General features: G+C 37.6%; 1 protein-coding gene across 1 annotated transcript in view; it reads left to right on the forward strand.

Moving 5' to 3' along the window:
• Nucleotides 1-17,691, forward strand: part of poc1a (POC1 centriolar protein A) — a 42,731-nt gene that overhangs the window by 23,100 nt on the left and 1,940 nt on the right. The window contains exon 10 of the mRNA XM_041981724.1: nucleotides 9,130-9,408. Coding sequence (XP_041837658.1) covers nucleotides 9,130-9,408 — 279 coding nt within the window. The remainder of the gene's footprint in view (nucleotides 1-9,129; nucleotides 9,409-17,691) is intronic.

Below are 17,691 nucleotides of genomic sequence, written 5' to 3' on the forward strand. Positions count from 1 at the left end.
CACCAGTGTGTGTGTATGTGTGAGTGTGTGTGTACGTGTATGTGAGTGCCAGCCTTTGCTGACAGGCAGATCAGCTCTCTCTGATCACATCCGCTCTAATCCCCCACTCTCTCTGTCTCTAGCTTCACATCTGGGTCTTTCTCCCACTCACGTGTGCAGACAGACGAGTTGTGTTCTCACAGCAGGCTTCGCTTTACAGCTCAACACACACAAAACACTGCACTACTCGTCTCAGCTTTAGGATGTGGAGCACAGAGAATGGGCAAGGGGGTTTCATAATCTGAAGTAGCTGTTTGAACTTTCATTTCCTTCACTGATATTTTATAACACTTGTGCACACTTAACAACAATCCAATCAGTACCTTTCATAAAAATCTTTATGGTAGTATTTTGTGGCTGTGTGTGCATCGTTGATGCAGGTATTGCAGGTGGTATCGTTCTGTTAGACATAGTTAAATGCTTTTGACAGCATGAGGTAAGGAGAAAAGCAGGAGCTGTGACAAGGGAGTATCGAGGACAGGATATTAGTGAAGTTGAAGAGGACCTAATGGTTTATTAGAGCGAATAAGGATCAGTCTGTGGGGAAAGCGGGAAAACAGAGTGAGCACGTGAGCAGGATAGACGTCACAAGCACACTCTAGACCAAATAACAACAAAAACGAAAACATTTCAGAACTGCCAAGAGACACATGTTCATGTTTGATTCATGATGAAAAGGTTAAAACACCAGGATGTATGGGAAAGAGAAAGGAAGAAAATTATAGCAGAGGATGATGAAATAAAAACTAAATAAATAAAACTAGGAGGCAGAGTAAGAGTTGTATTGAGAAAAAAATGACAATAAGAGTAAGAAACACCTTCATCTGTTGACTCTTTAAAGTACAGAGAAGTCGAGAGACATAAGTCAGGGCTGAGTCACATCACAGACATTCAACAAAGAGCATCACTCGCAGCTTGTCAAAGTGTTTGCTACACTGTAATTAACTGAGATGTGAGCAGCTGGTGAAAGTGTTTGTCTGCATCTTGTGGTTATATTATGAAGGACATCCATACACTCACACAAACATGTACACCTACCAGCTTCTCATGTTTGATCACAAAGGGAAAAATTGTCCAAGTGGAAGATGTTGAACTTTAAATCCAATATTGTAAACATTGCTCACTTAAAAAAAACATGTATTGTAGTAGAGCAATAATGTTTGTGGTGGTGATGTGTGACTACATATTTTTGTATTATATATTAAAAATTTAAAGAAAAAAATATTACAATTAACTTTTTAGAGTCCTTAACTTCTGTTTTGTCTTAAATTGATTATATCTGACACATAATGTGCAAACTTTGTCACATGGCACAGTTCCAACACCAGTACTGGTTACAGAGACCTGTAATGACTTTGGATGCATTGTGTTGGTTTGTTAGCTTGCCCACAGGTGTTTCGGTATGTGATTTTTTTAAATGTATTTAATGGATAGCTGATGTATCAATAGAGTTACTTCCTCTTGCTATAACTAGGATGTTGTTGTACTGCTGAAACTGGGAAATCAGTTTAGCATTTGGTACTTTAGTTTTTATTAGACTCTTGTAACTGAAGAAATTTGGATTCTTTTACTTGTCAAGACACAGGTGTCACTAGTAACTTGAATGATGTCTTGGTTGCTTCTAGATGTCAGCATGCATAGATGATAGCTTAGGTACTGGTGAGAGTACATGCAATAAGCTGTCTTTGACATTGTAAGTAACACCTGTGTTTTGCAAAACTAAGCATCAGTCGTTAAAACAGTCTGGAGTTCATTATCTACAGCTGATGACATTGATGTTTTTATTTAATTTATTAATTTAACCAAAATTAAAAACTAGAGGTTTAAAATCTCTTTTCCCAGAGTGCCCTGGCTAAAATAGACGATGTTACATGAATGTGATAAGTTGCTATTTATCGCTAGTGGACATTTCTGTGATTTCACTCACTACTGTTGTTCACACATATAACCAAGCTGAATGTTTATGTCATACAGGGTCAGATTTATAACAAAGTGCTTGGAGCTAAAAGGTTATCAGCACGCTTTCAATGAGATTCAGCCTTTGCAAAGGGTTTCTTCTATCAAAAAAAGTTTATTTTCATAACACTTTGCAAAGCAAATTCCACAAAATAAAGTCAGCTCCAAAAGTTGAGATGACTTACTGACTATAATCTTGTACAAAATTTAGAATTTCCTTGGCTGACAGTGTAAAGAAACAAACACCTGTTAAAGGACTTTGGCAGAAGTATAACAGCTGCATTTTAAACCATTTTTAGTACAATTCACTGAAGAGTGGTGTGTCAAAATGGAAGTGATTGGAGGAAATAAATTATTATAGGTCTTATCTTGGAAAAAATGTGTGTTCAGGTGTTAACCTGAATACCATTAGTCCAGATAGAAATGAGTTTTCATTACTCAAAACCTTTTTCTCATCTATTGAAATATGAAATACAGTAAAACGTGAGAACAGTTAACCTTAACTGTTTTTCTGCATGTCATGACTAGTCTGGCCACAGAAACTGCAATAGGGGGTGGAGACTTTCCTGATAATGTACTTAAAAATGTATCTTATTCAGTGTTTTAAGGGGAACAGAAAATAAAATCATCAGCATATTTAAATCATTTAAAGGTAAGAAATCAGTGGACTGTGATGGCATTGGCATGAATTTAGTTAAAAGTAAAATAGAATATGTGGCAGAGCCATTTACCTTTATCTGTAATTAATCTTTAAAAATTGGTGCTTTCCATTTTTCAAAATGGTGACACCAAACTCTGCTAATATTCTTGTACCTCCAAATCCAGGCAAAGACCTGAAAAAGTCTCCTCTCAAAGAAAGTAACTCCTCTCATTATACACTCAGACCAAATGGGCTTCATTAATGGCAGACATTCCCCGACTAATGTGCATTGACTAATCAATCTAATATATTGTTCTACCATTAATAACTTGGAAACAACAATAGTGTCTCTGGATGCAGTAAAAGCTTTTGATCAAGTTAACTGGAAATTTTACTAACTACTTTAAACAAATTTGGCTTTGGTTGGTTCTTCATTAACTGGATTAGAATGTTATACAGCTTTCCTAATGCACACTTCAGGAAGAATGATCAAACCTCTCTTAAGTTTTAGTCTGCAAAGAGGCACCAGACAAGGTTATCCACTCTCCCCCCTCACTTTTTGCTATCTTCATTGAACTACTAGCTGCTGCGATTTGAAAAAATCAAGATATTGAAGGCATTCAGTCCAAAAATATAATTGATAATATAAGCCTCTATGCTGATGATGTTTTATTATTCCCCCAGAACTCACAAACATTTCTCTCTGAAACAGTCTCACTGATTAATAAGTTCTCATCACTCTGAGACTACTCTATTAACTGGTCTAAGAGCAAACATCTGCCTATTAACTACAGTTTTCAAAATTCACCCAGCATCACATTACAGTCAGGCAACATTAAATACTTGGGTATTAACATTTCCTCCAGGCTCTCAGAACTAACAAAGTTAAATCACATTCAACTTTTAAAGACTATAGAATCTTGCTTGGTGGAAATCTTTACCTATCACTCAAAAATGATTGGTTCTACCCATAATCACCTACCTTCTTCCGGGCTGGGGGAAATCTTGTCTGGGCCTTTGGGGATCGGGGTCGCCCTGGGCAGGCCATCAAGGTCGTGGTGCGCTGGTGGCTGACTGGTGCCCCTGGGCCTACCATGTGTCCGTATAAGGAGGGGGTCGGGTAGGGAGGAGGGGAACGGAAGGGGATTGGGAGGGGTTATGGGGGAAAAGGGACAAAGGGAGGTGGGATGGTAAGTAGTGGGGGAAAAGAGTTGGAGAGCGCTCTCTTCCCCCATCCATTGTGGCTCTGCCTTGGTGGGGCTGGTGACCCTGGGCTTCAGGTTCGGCCTGTGGTTTGGGTGCGGAGCCAGGGTCTCCCTGGCCCCTTTAGGTGAGGGTGTGATCTGCTGGAGGTGCATTTGCACCTGGGTCCCCGTTACCTTGGGCTCTTAGCAGGGCAGGGCTGCTGCCCTTCTGCCCGGTGGCAGTTCTGGGGAAACTGGGGCTCCTACTGTGGCCGCCCCTTGCCTATCTGCCCCTTCACATCACACACACCCACACATAGGGACACTCTAGGGCATACAAAGTCAGGGGGTTGGCTGATGGGTCCCCAGCAAGAGGTCCCTTATGTGGCTCCCTGCAATTACCTGTCCCCATTTTTTTTGATTGCAATTTATATTCTGTTTTAATGTTGAGCTTAATTATATAATTGTAACTAAGCTTACTGGATTTACATTTCTTAATAGTTTAGCCACAACCCAAAACTACAATTCCCAGAAAGAAAGTTGACTACACTGTGGTAACTGTGGTATATCTCATATTTAAAAAATCCAGAACATTATATAGTGAGATGGTCCATTACAATGTTATCGTGCAATCTGTTATCACAACACATTGCTGTAAGTCTGATAGTAACTTAACTGATGTCTATTTTTTTTTATCTATTTCAAATATATTTTTCTCTATTTGTTTAAAATATAAAAAATCTTTCTAGAATCCATGTAAGTGGTCAGTGCAGTCAGCTGATACTCAACTTGTTGAAATTTATTGGACGAAGAAAGGTTTAGTTAGGGGCTTCCCTAAAAACAATGCATTTAACTTGATATCAGTTACATGCACAAAGCTCAACTTTCTGTGAGAGGTCAGTATGATTTTCCATGCTATCAGGCTTCAAGGGGTTCATCATCTTTGACGCCAGTTTGAAATGTTCTGTAACATTTATTTATAAAGGAAAATGCTTTGAATTATGTTCAGTCTTTTTTTTACACTTTGGTAGGAAACCCATATTTAAGCTTTTAGGAACTCCTGCAGATTAAAGTAAGCTATTTAAACATTTTTAGTCTGACTGTCGCTCAAAATCTCTTAATTCCTCAAACTTACACTTTACTGTCTCCATTCAATAATGGTAATTTTCTAATCATTGAATATGCACATTAATTTGCCAGACTTCATTCCAGGAGAAAACATAGACATATATTTATCTCACTTACATAGAGTTCACAAATCTAACCAAGATCATTCTTATGCTTTTAGGTAATAAAAGCCAGCCTTTAATTGTCAGTCTGGATAGTTTCTAATCCTGCTCTGTCATTGTATTTGGCTGTTGGAACTGAATGTAATCCTAACAAGGCTGAAATTAATGTAGGAACAGCTGCTATTACCAAAAGAAGTGGTTTGAGTTTTACGCTTGAATTGTTTATTACAGTTGGAGACTCTTCTCTGTGTGTGAATGTGTCTGGGATGAATGGTTTTGTATGTAGTTTGTAGGTTGTATTGATGGCTGACTGTGTCAGAGTTTAATTTGGGCTTTAGGAAATTTTCCACTGTTGGTTTTTCCACTCCAGGTGATTCATTAGAAGGGTGGTTACTGTGTTTGCCTGCTCGTTTGTCTGTCCATGTGTATACACTTTTGTGTAACAGGGTTTTTCCCGGCTCCACACTTGACTACAATAGTAAAGTACATAAAGAGTATGCAGAACAATGTATTGTTTCAGCCTCCACATTGATTGTACACGTCACATTACCCACAATAGCTTGCTAAACATTGTACAGGTGCATCTTGTTTTTGAACAAAAGTTGTTAAACCTCTGGACATATCCTCTTTATTAAAAGTTACCCTTATGTTATTTTGAAAGTTGATACCTGCTTTCTTTACTTTTATTTCTGGTGAGCTCCTCCTATAATTAGAAGCATGTTATGTAATATAGGATTATAGTGAGAAAATGGATTTAACTTGACTGTGTTGTTATTTGATGGTAATGGTGAGATCCTACTGGAAAATTACAGGTTACAATGAGTTTATTGAAACCATTTAAACCAACTTACTCTTGAGTCACACTGGAAGTTCTTTGCTTTGCGATTATATTTCTCAGCCTATGATTAATTCCAGCTCTGTGATACAACTTTTACATGTTGCCATGTTTGTGGAGCCGTCACTTTTCCATTGTTTTATCATTTGCCTCTTTGGTTTCAACATACAGTTCCCTTTTGGTCAGTACATTCGGTATTGCGCACTTGCAAGACCAACCTGAGGATGTTTTTTATCTTGCCTGCCAAGTATATGAAAGTGTAAAGTAGTTTAAAACTGCCACAGTCGCATTTTCTCATTTGCATTGCACTTTACCTTGCTAACCTTCAAATCAGGCAGGAGCAACAGCACCAGGTCTCAGCTGTCGTCATGTTGTATTTTTTTTTTATCTCTGGTTATTTCTACTGCCTTTTAAATATATTGGACACTTATAAGCACAAACAAGAGTGAAAAGGGTCTCTAGTGAGGAGCAGTGGCGTATCTGGGATATTTTTAATGGGGTGGCCAAGATAAGACCCACAACTAGTGTGCGGTGGCCAAGGCAGGAAGAATCATGTAACTATTTGTTACATGATTAAGTATTTGTCAGTATTACACCTGTTGCATGATATTGACATAGAATGTGCTAATGTTGCTGTGTGGGCTGAAAGATATAATGTTAGCACATACCATGAGGTCCTGGTGGGGCAGTATGTATTTTTGCACAAGAAAGGAACTCTGCATCATCCATTTTAGCATCATCTTCTGACATGTCATATGAATCACTTTCATCACTGGTACCTGAAATGTTAAAAACCCCTATAATCACTTGTATATATTATACTTGGACACATTAGTGTTCCTGTATATTTTAATGTTTTGTAATAATATCAAAACAACCTATGTGATACTTGCCCAAGGTGTCTCGGCACGCTGCTAAAGTGGCACTTTCTAACCCCAAGTGTTGTGTGCATTTTGCCGACTCTGTAGGTCGACCCTGGAGCGACGTGATGTTCCTGTCTAAATTGTTCAGTGATACAGCAGCAGCCAGTGACCCCCTGCTGTCTGGGACCCAGTTAGATGGAGGATAATACTACATATAACCAGTGTTCCCTGAGGTACAACAGAAGTCAGTCCCTCACCGCAAAATTGCTCAGTAAAATGCAGTGTGAGACTGCACAGTATTTTTATACCTGGAGAAGGCGGGGCCTCCCTGAACTGCCGCAGTCTCATTGGCCTTGGCAGGTGTGTTAAAAAAACGTCCTCAGGCTGGTCTTGCGAGGGGGCATATTTACCTTGTTTCCTCCCTCAGGGAACATTGGTTGTATGCATAGCCTCCAGTTTCCACGTTCAGATGTTGTATTAGTCATGCTAATACACTTACTGGCACTGACATTTTTCTAAACAAATCTTTTCATGAAATCTCAGGGCTCCAGACTGCATTTTGGTTGCATTTTGCGACTAAAATGTGAGATTGTGCGAGTGAATTTTTCATCTACTTGCACAATGGCGACCAATACATTCGCCGGGTCTTTTTCTTGTAGTAGTTATAACTGAATTGATTTTGTCTCTAACAAACTTCTGGTCCCCTCTTCAGCCCAGTAGTTCACAGTACTGCGCAAATTAGCTGCTGGTTTGCCGACTCAAACTAGCTTCAATACAAGAAAAGGAGACGAACACCAACGAAGAAGACGACAGCCAATATGCACGTGAGCGGGGACGAATGACCACTGTGATTGGCTTATGTGTGGAAAGAGGCGGGTGTTGGGGGAATTTATTATTCCTCAGTGCTGCTAACTTAGCTATATTTAGCGAGTTTTCATACCCCTCTAGCGACTTAAAAAAAAAAGCAACTAAAGACAAATATAGTGACTTATTCTGGTATTGTTGGAGACTTTTGGAGACTGACGTGAATGACTGGAGTTTACTTTTCCCATTGAGGAGCGAGTGCTGCATAGACACATTTTTAGGTTGCCTTTTTATAAATTTTTGCCTTTCCCACAACATCCCTCTTTATGGCAGCATCCATTACCACTATATGTACAAGGCTGATTATGCTAATTAGCGACTTCTAGCCACTTTTAGGACAGCCAATAGCTACTTTTCTTACTGAGCAGTTGGAAACAGTGGCTGGAGAGGACTATCAGTCCCTGAAGCTATTTATTGCCAGGAACTACATGGACCAGTCATACCATGCCCTATGGGGGATAATGGGGACAATGTTGCCGCTCTGCTTCGACAACAAAATGAATATCAAATCAAATCTGATTTGATTTGATTTGACAAGTTCTATGCCTACTTGCTTTGTATTAGTGCGCCCAGTAAGATGTCAACTGCAAAAAAATAATGTGAATTGTAAACATTGTAATTTCTGAATTTATTGTTCAAGTATTTATCACTAATGCAGTGAAAATGAGAGGAAATGTGAATATTTGCTTTGCAAGACGATTTCAGTGTGCGCCCCTAAATTTTCTGCTTGTGCTCCTAAAAATTTAAGTTAGGGGCTCTTGTGCTCCTCGTAAAAAAAAGTTTGTCTGGAGCCCTGCATCTTCTTTTCCTTAAAGGATACCTGTTTTGCTGTTTAAAGGATGACACAAATTCACATAATTTGTCATTTCAAGCAGTGTCTTACCACCTTTGTATACTTATTCCCGCCTTATTGTGCCACTAAGTATTACTTCATTCTGTGGCAAATAGGAGGCACCAGATGATGGCTGACAGCACTGCTTGTCTGGTTTCATTTCGAAGCAGTGCAGTTTGACGCTACACTAAGTTGAGTGTGCATAGGTTTCCTGTTGCGTGGTGATGAGTAAAACAGTTAGAGAAGGGATGGTTAACATACACACAAATTTTAAGAAGCAGACAGGTCTGCAAAGGCAGACAGAAATATGTGAGAACCTATATATGTGTGCACATTTTAAGCCACATAGACAAGGAGAGATGTGATCACTGACCTTCATGTGTTTATGCCTCATTGAATTAATCACAACACAGACAGACTGACTTGGCTTGTGTGTGTGCATGTACAGAAACACGAGTCAGTATTTCCCTCTTTTTGACTTTCTATGTCTGGTCTCCATTTGGAGGTCCATTTTAAAGCCCTTAAATTCTGCACCATATTATTTTAATGTTTTGTTTTTTTTATGTTGGTTGCATATATTTAAGGAAGAGCCGTCTATAGTTGCAAGGTTCTTCTGTCATGACCAAAGCATTTCAGAGATATCCAAGTTTCCAGCAATTTCTCACCCTGCGCCTTTTCTGTTTGCAGATCTTTGAACCGGGAGAGTATCTTAACAGACATGAATCTCATCCTCCTGCCCACACTCTAAGCTACAGTCATAATGGCAGTCACAGTAGAGCAGCCCATTCCCACGACAACAGAGACCCAAGCACCAGTTCCTCCTCCACCCAGCACACTAAGACCCAGAATTTACAGCAGCCCTCACATCAGGATCAACCACAATCCCATGCTTCAGAGGGACGGGTTCCCTCTGGTCTGGCAAACACACTGGAGCACATCATAGGTCAACTGGATATTCTCACTCAGGTAAGCAGAAGATGTGCTAATCTTTCATGACAAACAGCACATACAGTACAGTGGCTGTGCTCCCCACCTAAACTTGGCACATGTTTCCTTCCCTTTACAATCTGCAGGTCTGAAACAGTTTCACTGGTGAAATCATATTTCACAGATGTCTGGCAGGTTTTATGTACGTATGTACTATATTGCTAATTAAATGTCAATATTATCATTCTGAGTGACAGACTGCTTTCTAAATACCTTTTTTTACTTTCTCACAATTCATTGTAAGTATACTCTCATGTAATAATCATTTTTAGGTAGAGCTGAAAGTGGCAAAAAGAAAAAAATAAATCTAAATATTAGGGCTGGGCTTGTTAATCCGTTATTATTGCATTAACACATTAATTGATTAATGCTGTTAATTTTTTTTAACTTCTTGCTCACTGGCCACATGCAGAGACTTGCAGTCCTAATGCCTTTTCCTCTAAAAAAAAAAAGCACATAGTTTCAACCTAATGACAAGAACAACAGACAGATAAAAAAACAAAAATAGTTCTGGTGTTATTGTCATTGTATTGTGGAGTTTCAATGCAATTATTTTAATGTAAAAAACTGGGAAATCACTATAAAACAAATCTGCATTTGTTATTATATCTATATTTAAAAGCATTAGTTAGCCATGTATTAAGAGCCATTGTGGAAGGACTAGAGAGCCACTTGCAGCTCCGGAACCGCAGGTTGCACACCCCTGATTTAGTGTTAACCTAAATTTATTGCATTTTCTTCAAATAGCAGTAGGCCTTCTTTTAAAGGAAAAGGACATTTTGCGTGTAACAATGCGATTAATCGCAATGTTTCATGCGATTAATTTTAATCATTGCCTAGCACAAATATATGTATGTGTGTATATGTATATATATATATATATATATATATATATATATATATATATATATATTCTATTCTATTCTACAGTCATTTAGCAGACGCTTTTATCCAAAGCGACTTGCATTTGAGAGTAAGAACAACACAAGCAAGAATTCAAACAAGATGTGAGTCCAGTTGGACCCAGGTGCTGTCATGTAGTGCTAGAGGCAGTGCATATAATTTTTTATTTATTTATTTATTTATTTTTATAGTTTTTTTTTGTAAGTCATTTTGTTTAAATACAAGATCATGATTTCATCAAACAATATCAACTTGGGCATAAGTGCATGATTTTATCACACGATATCATCTTGGGCGTAACTACACGCAGCTTCTTCAGTACTTAGTTGAGCCAAAGAGCTGAACAAATCTTTCTAACTCATTCTGTTGAGTAGAAGAGTTAAGCTAAGCGTGAAAATGCTCCTTAAACAACTGAGTCTTTAGCTTGCTCTTAAAAGTAGATAAGGACTCTGCGGATCGGACGGAGTTTGGTAGATCATTCCACCACCGGATAAAAACAGAGGAAAAGAGTTTAGCTACTGACTTTGCAGCACGTTGTGGTGGGAGCACTAGGCGTATTTTACTGGCAGAGCGTAACTGTCGAGAGGGAGTGTACCTCTGGATTAAGGGGTGAAGGTAGATGGGAGTAGTTTGGGTTATTGTTTTGTAAGCCAGAAGCAGAGCTTTGAATTTGATGCGTGCTGCAACTGGAAGCCAGTGAAGAGAGATTAGTAGTGGATTAGTTATTAGATATATATTAGGGCTGGACACCTTAATGCATTATTATCACGTTAACGCATTAATTAATTAATTAAATAATTTAGTCGTGCGTTAATGCAGTTCCCCCCCCAATTCTGCTTTCTGTCTGTTCACCTGATACTGATATTCATCAAATCTTGTTCCTTCTGTGTTTAGAAGGAAGCAGCTTCACAGCTTTAAATTCATCCTGCTGACTTTTTACCTTTTAGTTAGTAAATCCCGAACATTTCATACTTCTTTGTCATAAAAATTTTATTTTACATATATATATATATATATATATATGTATCAAGAAATATTTTAACTGTTGCTGTTTAAAGAGAAAACTGCTGCTAAATCTGTTTATCTGTTTAGTGCAGGTCTGCAACCTTTACAGTCCAAAGAGACATTTTTCCCTAAGCCAGCTAAACGAAACTCATTTAGAGCCGCAAATGTTACGAGACCTTTTGAAAAAGGACAACTTGTAATTTTTGATAAATAGCTACTGTAGGAAATTTGTTGTTGTTTTTGAAGAACCACATTTTTTACAAACCTTCTTTAATAGGATGGCGATATTTATGAAAAATTAAGTTAAAAAATAAACAAATAAATAAAACCCATATTTTTTCCAACCTAATGACAAGAAAAAGAGATTTAAAAAATATTACTGGTACTTTGTTAGTCATTATGTTTTGGAAATCTAATGCAATTATTCCATGAAAACTGAAAAATTGTTTAAACCTGCATTTGTTATATGCCTATATTTAAAAGCATTAGTTAGTTCTTTAGCATTTTTAGCCATTTATTAAGAGCCATTTTGGAAAGTCGAGAGAGCCACTTGCAGCTCCGGACATTGCTGAACCCCTGATTTAGTGTTTTTAAACCAAAATTTACTGCATTTTATTCTTATAGCTGTAGGCCTTCTTTTAATGAAAAAGGACATTTTTCACATAACATTGTGATTAATCACAGTTAATCGCAACATTTTATGCGATTAATCGCGATAAACAATTATAATCGTTACCCAGCACTAATAAATATATATAAATATAATGGACGGTGGTGTGTTGGTTAGCACCACAGGCTTAAAGCAAGAAAGTCGCCCATTCAAGCCTTGCTGGGAAGGAGTTTAAAAAGTGGCCTTTGTGTGTGGAGTTTGCATGTTCTCCCGTGTGTTCTCTCCAGGTACTCCAGCTTCCTCCCACTGTCCAAAGACATGCATGTTAGGTTAATTGGTAAATTCTCCTAGAATTTAGAGTGTATGTGTGTGTGAGTCGCTTATCTCTTTGTTTTGGCCCTGCAATGAACTGGGACATGGCCAGGGTGTACCCCGCCACTTCCCTTTAATTGCTGGGAAAGGGTCCAGCTTCCCTGCAACCCTGAATAGGAATAAGCGGTAAAGAAAATGAGTGAATGAATAAATAAATTTGAATAAGAATGTATTTGTGATAAGTTAATCATCTACATCCATCCATACACACACCATTATAGCAGCTGATTAACTGTGAAATTGCACAGATAGTTTTTAATGTTATGTGCACATTGAAACACTTTGTTCAACTTTGTTGTTTTTAAAGTCCGTTATAAATAAAGTTGCAGTTGCAGATATACAGTAAGACAAACAATGTGCTTCCAATCGATTGCAAATACGAATATTAGGGGTTGTGAAAGCCATAACAGCAATTTGGTCATTGCCACTTGTTTCTGTTTTTTTTGTTTTGTTTTTTTTTTTTTTATTTATTTAACATACACATACCATGCTGGTGTGTTCAGTTTGCTTCTTACTCTCAGTGCGAGTGTTTGAAGGTCAGGTACAGTTTGAAGCCAGACCAAACCTGATCCTGCAGGACTAAAAATAGATCTTGGAACAAAAACAGAAAGAGACAACAACCACTTAAAACCCTAAAAGCTTTGCTTTCTATCAATTTATGTTCTTTTTACATCCTGAATTTTTGTTAAATCCAATGTTTTCTTGATGGACACTCGGGAGCCAGTGGAATAGCTGCAATAGACCATTTGAGAACACATATGACCTCTGCTTTTTACAAATGGACTTTTTTTCATGAAATCAGATGAGTGCAGCTGTTTAACTCTAATGGAGTGCAGTACATCTATAGTTTACCAACCCATCTTGATGACAACACCCGGTGTTTCTGATTGGCTTTCTGGAACAGCTCTAATAAATCTGCAAATGTCATGGCAACAGTCCCACCATTAATAGCACCTGATTTCACAAAATAACTGTTAGCTGCTACCTAACAGCAATCTTTATTGACTGTTTATACTTTGTTGGAACACATTACAGTGCAAACAACATTTTTGTGAAAACAAATATGGTGAACACAAATATAATATAGATTGAAATACACACTGCCCCGACATCAATCCATCTTCTGTGGCGATGGTGTCTTTGACATGCTTAATGGATAATAGATGCTTTGAAAACACCAAGGATACATGGAAGCATCCTTGAAATTTTGCTAAACAAATGACTCAGTCTGCTGAAGGACCCTTGACATCGGAATAATCCCCTCAGCAAGTATTGATGGCTTGGTAGCTCTTAAAGATCCTTAATTTTCTTGGAGAAGCACTTAATAAGCTGAATGTTGGCCAGTAGTGATGTCAGGCTGCTCTGTGCATAATTAGTAATAACCACTGTTATGATCAACCCAAAGTCATCTAAAATTTGTTTTATTCTCTCCACTGTGACATCACTCTGATAGTTTCGTGTTGGAGGAGCTCAGCTCTGGTCTGTGGAAACAGGCAACACTGAGAGGAGAGAAAAGAAGATAAACTCACACATTTAAATGGGTTTTAAAGGCTTTACATCAATTATTTTCAGCTAAAATTTCATTATTTGAACAGTAACAACATCCAATAACGGATCAGCAACCAGTTTATTGTGCCCTGACTTTCTGTAGCTGATAAAAAGTTTGTTTTTTTTCCCCATGGAAAGCTTTATTCTCAGAAATGTGCAGTTATGTATGCAGGATAGACCCCGAAAGGAATTACTTTTTGTTTTAGTCTGTTCCTGTTAGTCTGTTGTTACTATTTCTTGTCCATATTTTACACTGATCAAACATTCTGACCTAACTAACTTTCTAATATTGAATATGTCCTCCTCATGACACTAAAAGAACTCTGATCAGTCACGAACATTTTAGGGCAGTGGTTCCCAAACGTTTGCTGTAGGGCCTCCTTTTAAATCGATCACAATAATGCCAGTGGTAGAGTAGATACTGTTGTAGAGTTGTAGAGTTGTCGCACACAGCATATCCTATAAAACATTTTTAAATTCAATTAAATCTCATAATGGACTTAAATGTCTCATTAAATAACATTAGCAATGTTATCTCAGTTAAAGTTTTCTTTTACAAGAAATTTCTGCCATCCATCTTCTGGAAATACAACTGACAGAACGACATTTACTATATATCTATATATATATAGATATATAGATATAGATAAATACATATGTATGTCCCCACTATTGTTTAGTACCCTTATATCTTTTAGTAAATGTCATAGTTTTGGAGTCTGAAAGGGAAGATAATGAATTATTCAACACTGAATTGAAGCTTTAAAAGCCTTTGTTTGCTGTGTTAGCGGCTTCTCACTTGTCTGGTCTCTACCAGTTCTCATATTCCATATCCTCTTTCCCACTCTCTGCTTTTATTTTATTTTATTTTATTTTTTTATTTCTATCTCTGTAGAAATTGGGTCACATTAAAAATAATATCATATTTTTTCTCTCTTTTTAGAATATTTTACACAATAACAGAAAAGCCCAAACAATACTAAATGGGCATTTGAAGAATGCAGATCCAGATCCAGACCTCTGGACTGCCTGAAGCAGACTTCTCTCCCAAAATGTCCCCTCTTACCAAAGTTTTTTACTCGTTGGTAATTAATTTTCAGAAATTTAATATCACAGTCACATAGTATCCCACATCAGTGACTAAAACAAACTTTGAACTGAAAGGACTGCAAACTCATTTCTCAAAGACCAGACACCAACATCAAGTGACCATCAAACACAGTAGCAAACTGAGACTGGGTGAAGTGGACGGCAAGAACAGCTGGAAACAGGCTCCTACAGGCAGGACTGGAGTCATGCAAAAGTCACCTTAATTGGAGAGAAGCAAAGACATCAGGCTGAAGTCTTACTCCAGTCTTCTTCTGGACAGTAGAAGACTGGGGGAAGGTCATCTTCTTTGAGTCCAATTTTCAGCTTTGCCCAACATCTCGTCATTTTATGGTTGTCATGATTCCTGGGTTTTGGTATGTGTTAGATGTTGATCATGGTTTAGTTCTGGGTTTTTGTCATGTTCCATTTCTGTTATGTTCATGCTTTAGGTTTTACTAAGTTGCACTGCCACTGTATCCATACAGTATGTTTTACACCATTCAGTATTCTTTCTCTCGTCCTGTTGGTTATTAATGTGGTTCAGTATGCCTTGTCTCACTGGCAATCAGCTGTTTTTTTATATATATTTGTTCTATTTTTCTTTAATCATTATCTTTTAAAAAGTTATTTTTCCATCAACATCAGACTTCTATGCCTCATGTTTATAATCCTCCTGTTTAATAACTAAGCAAGCTACAGGTAGAGGAAAGGTTTTTGCTTCCTATTTGCACTACCATCATCGGTTTGCTTCTAAGCTGCTGTAGTTTAGGTCAAACTTAAGTTTTGGGACTTTGTAATAGAGGGCAGTAATGCTGAGGGCAATGGAGAGTATAATGCATTCTGGAGAGAAAAGAAGAAACGGCTCACTCTATTTTTAGGAGGATAAAGATTTGGTTTCCACTCCAGATGAAAACCATAGGCCTGTATAATGTTGCTGCTGCCTGGGGGAAATGTGCAGAACTACACACTAATTGCTGGCTTTGCTGAGGAATGGGTTGCTGTATCAGGTTGGTGAAATGAAACAGGGTAGTATTGATCTGGAAAACAGACAGGCGGAGAGAGAGCACGGAAATAAGAGCGCTCGCATTATGCATGAAATAGCAGGAGATGTTATCTTGTTTGACGACCAAAAGGAAAGCGCCACTCGCCCACACACTGTTGAACCTATTGCTATTTCATGTGTAAGCTAAACTATTTACTGTGTTTAATAAACTCTGTCAGTTCTTCCATCATTTCATTTAAGTTGAATCATGCCTGATTGTTTTTTTCTGTGTTACATTGTTAGATCAACACAATTGAAATAGAATTTTTATTCTGTTTAAATTGTTTGCAGCCATTTTTCCTGAAGAAAATGAAAGTATTTCCCTCTTGGTTTATTGGGTTCATGTTCACAATTACTTGATTTACATCTTTAACAGAGCATTGCATTAATTTTATAAGCTATGATCCAATCAGGGTGAATTATTGAGGAAAAAAAAAAACAGGATACGCTTTTAAGTGGATCTATTTTGTAAAGGCCTTTCAATTTCTGTGATTTGCACTTGGTTCACAAATATCAGGGTTTCACATGGGATTTCTTAAAAACCAGAAGCCAAAAGTCTTTAGAGCAGTAGTTTGTGAACCAGTTTTTGGCGTACCAGTGACTACGTCTGTGTTTTAAGTCTATTGTTTTGAGTCACAGAAGCCAGTCTGGACAAGAAATTATTATATCGCCTTAAAAAATACAGAAATGTGTGGGGCCTGTATGAAAACTGCCAATCACTATATTATTGCTGAAGTAAAGTGGAGGAACATCCTTGAAACAGAAGTACTGTAAGAGCTGCAGGATGAGTACAAAGTAATTCAAAGCCTTGAAGAACATACAGACAACCTGGGATCCAAATACTGAATTATGAATCATTAAATGTAATATAATCCTTATGAAACACTTTTTTTTGTTGCTGGTGGTGTAAAATCAGGCATTTTATAAATACTCAGAATGACTCATCTTTGTGATGATTTCTAGCAGTATCAGAATTACACTTGCTGGCACAAGGAGTGAAATATTGTGCAATATATGTTGTACAGGCCACAACATGTTGACATGCTTAAATTCTTTTACTGTCCCAGGACAGTAAAAGAATTTTCACCCATTTACTTACCTTTATCAGTGAAATAAATTCCCCTCCTGGTGAATATCAAAAAGCAAAGGAAATCTCTCAGAATTCCATTGAAATTCATGCCCCTGTGTATCAGGTTTGGTCGTGTTGCACCTCTCTGACCCTCAGTGCTGTTATAGTTATTTCTATTTTTAAGACAAAGCATAAATTTAGTGTGTAAAATTAAATAAATGCAAAGGAAAGATAGGGTTTGAAGTAAAGCTAAGATCTGTTTTTAGTAATAAAAAAGTTACATTTATTGTGATGAATAGATCAGGTCATTGTTGTTGTAGTAGCAGTTATCTCAACACCTTTTATTGATGTGTGGAGAGAGAGCTGCATTGTTGTGAGACATAATGCTGTAACTATAGGACGGTCATCTGCACTCTGCTCCTTGTACTGAATGCTGCACTTTAATCAGCTCTGATCAAAAAGTGAGGTCTGATTTAGTCCTGTGGCTCGTACTCAATTTAAAAATACTTAAGTGGCTCATAACCCGATCTGCAATTTACCTTTTTAGCTCAAAATGCTATTGGAGGTTTGTTGTGGATAAAATTTTGATTACACTTATAACAGCAAGTTAAAATATTTTTGAAT

This window comes from Melanotaenia boesemani, chromosome 3, assembly GCF_017639745.1.
Source record: "Melanotaenia boesemani isolate fMelBoe1 chromosome 3, fMelBoe1.pri, whole genome shotgun sequence".
In the NCBI taxonomy this organism is placed as follows: Eukaryota; Metazoa; Chordata; class Actinopteri; order Atheriniformes; family Melanotaeniidae; genus Melanotaenia; species Melanotaenia boesemani.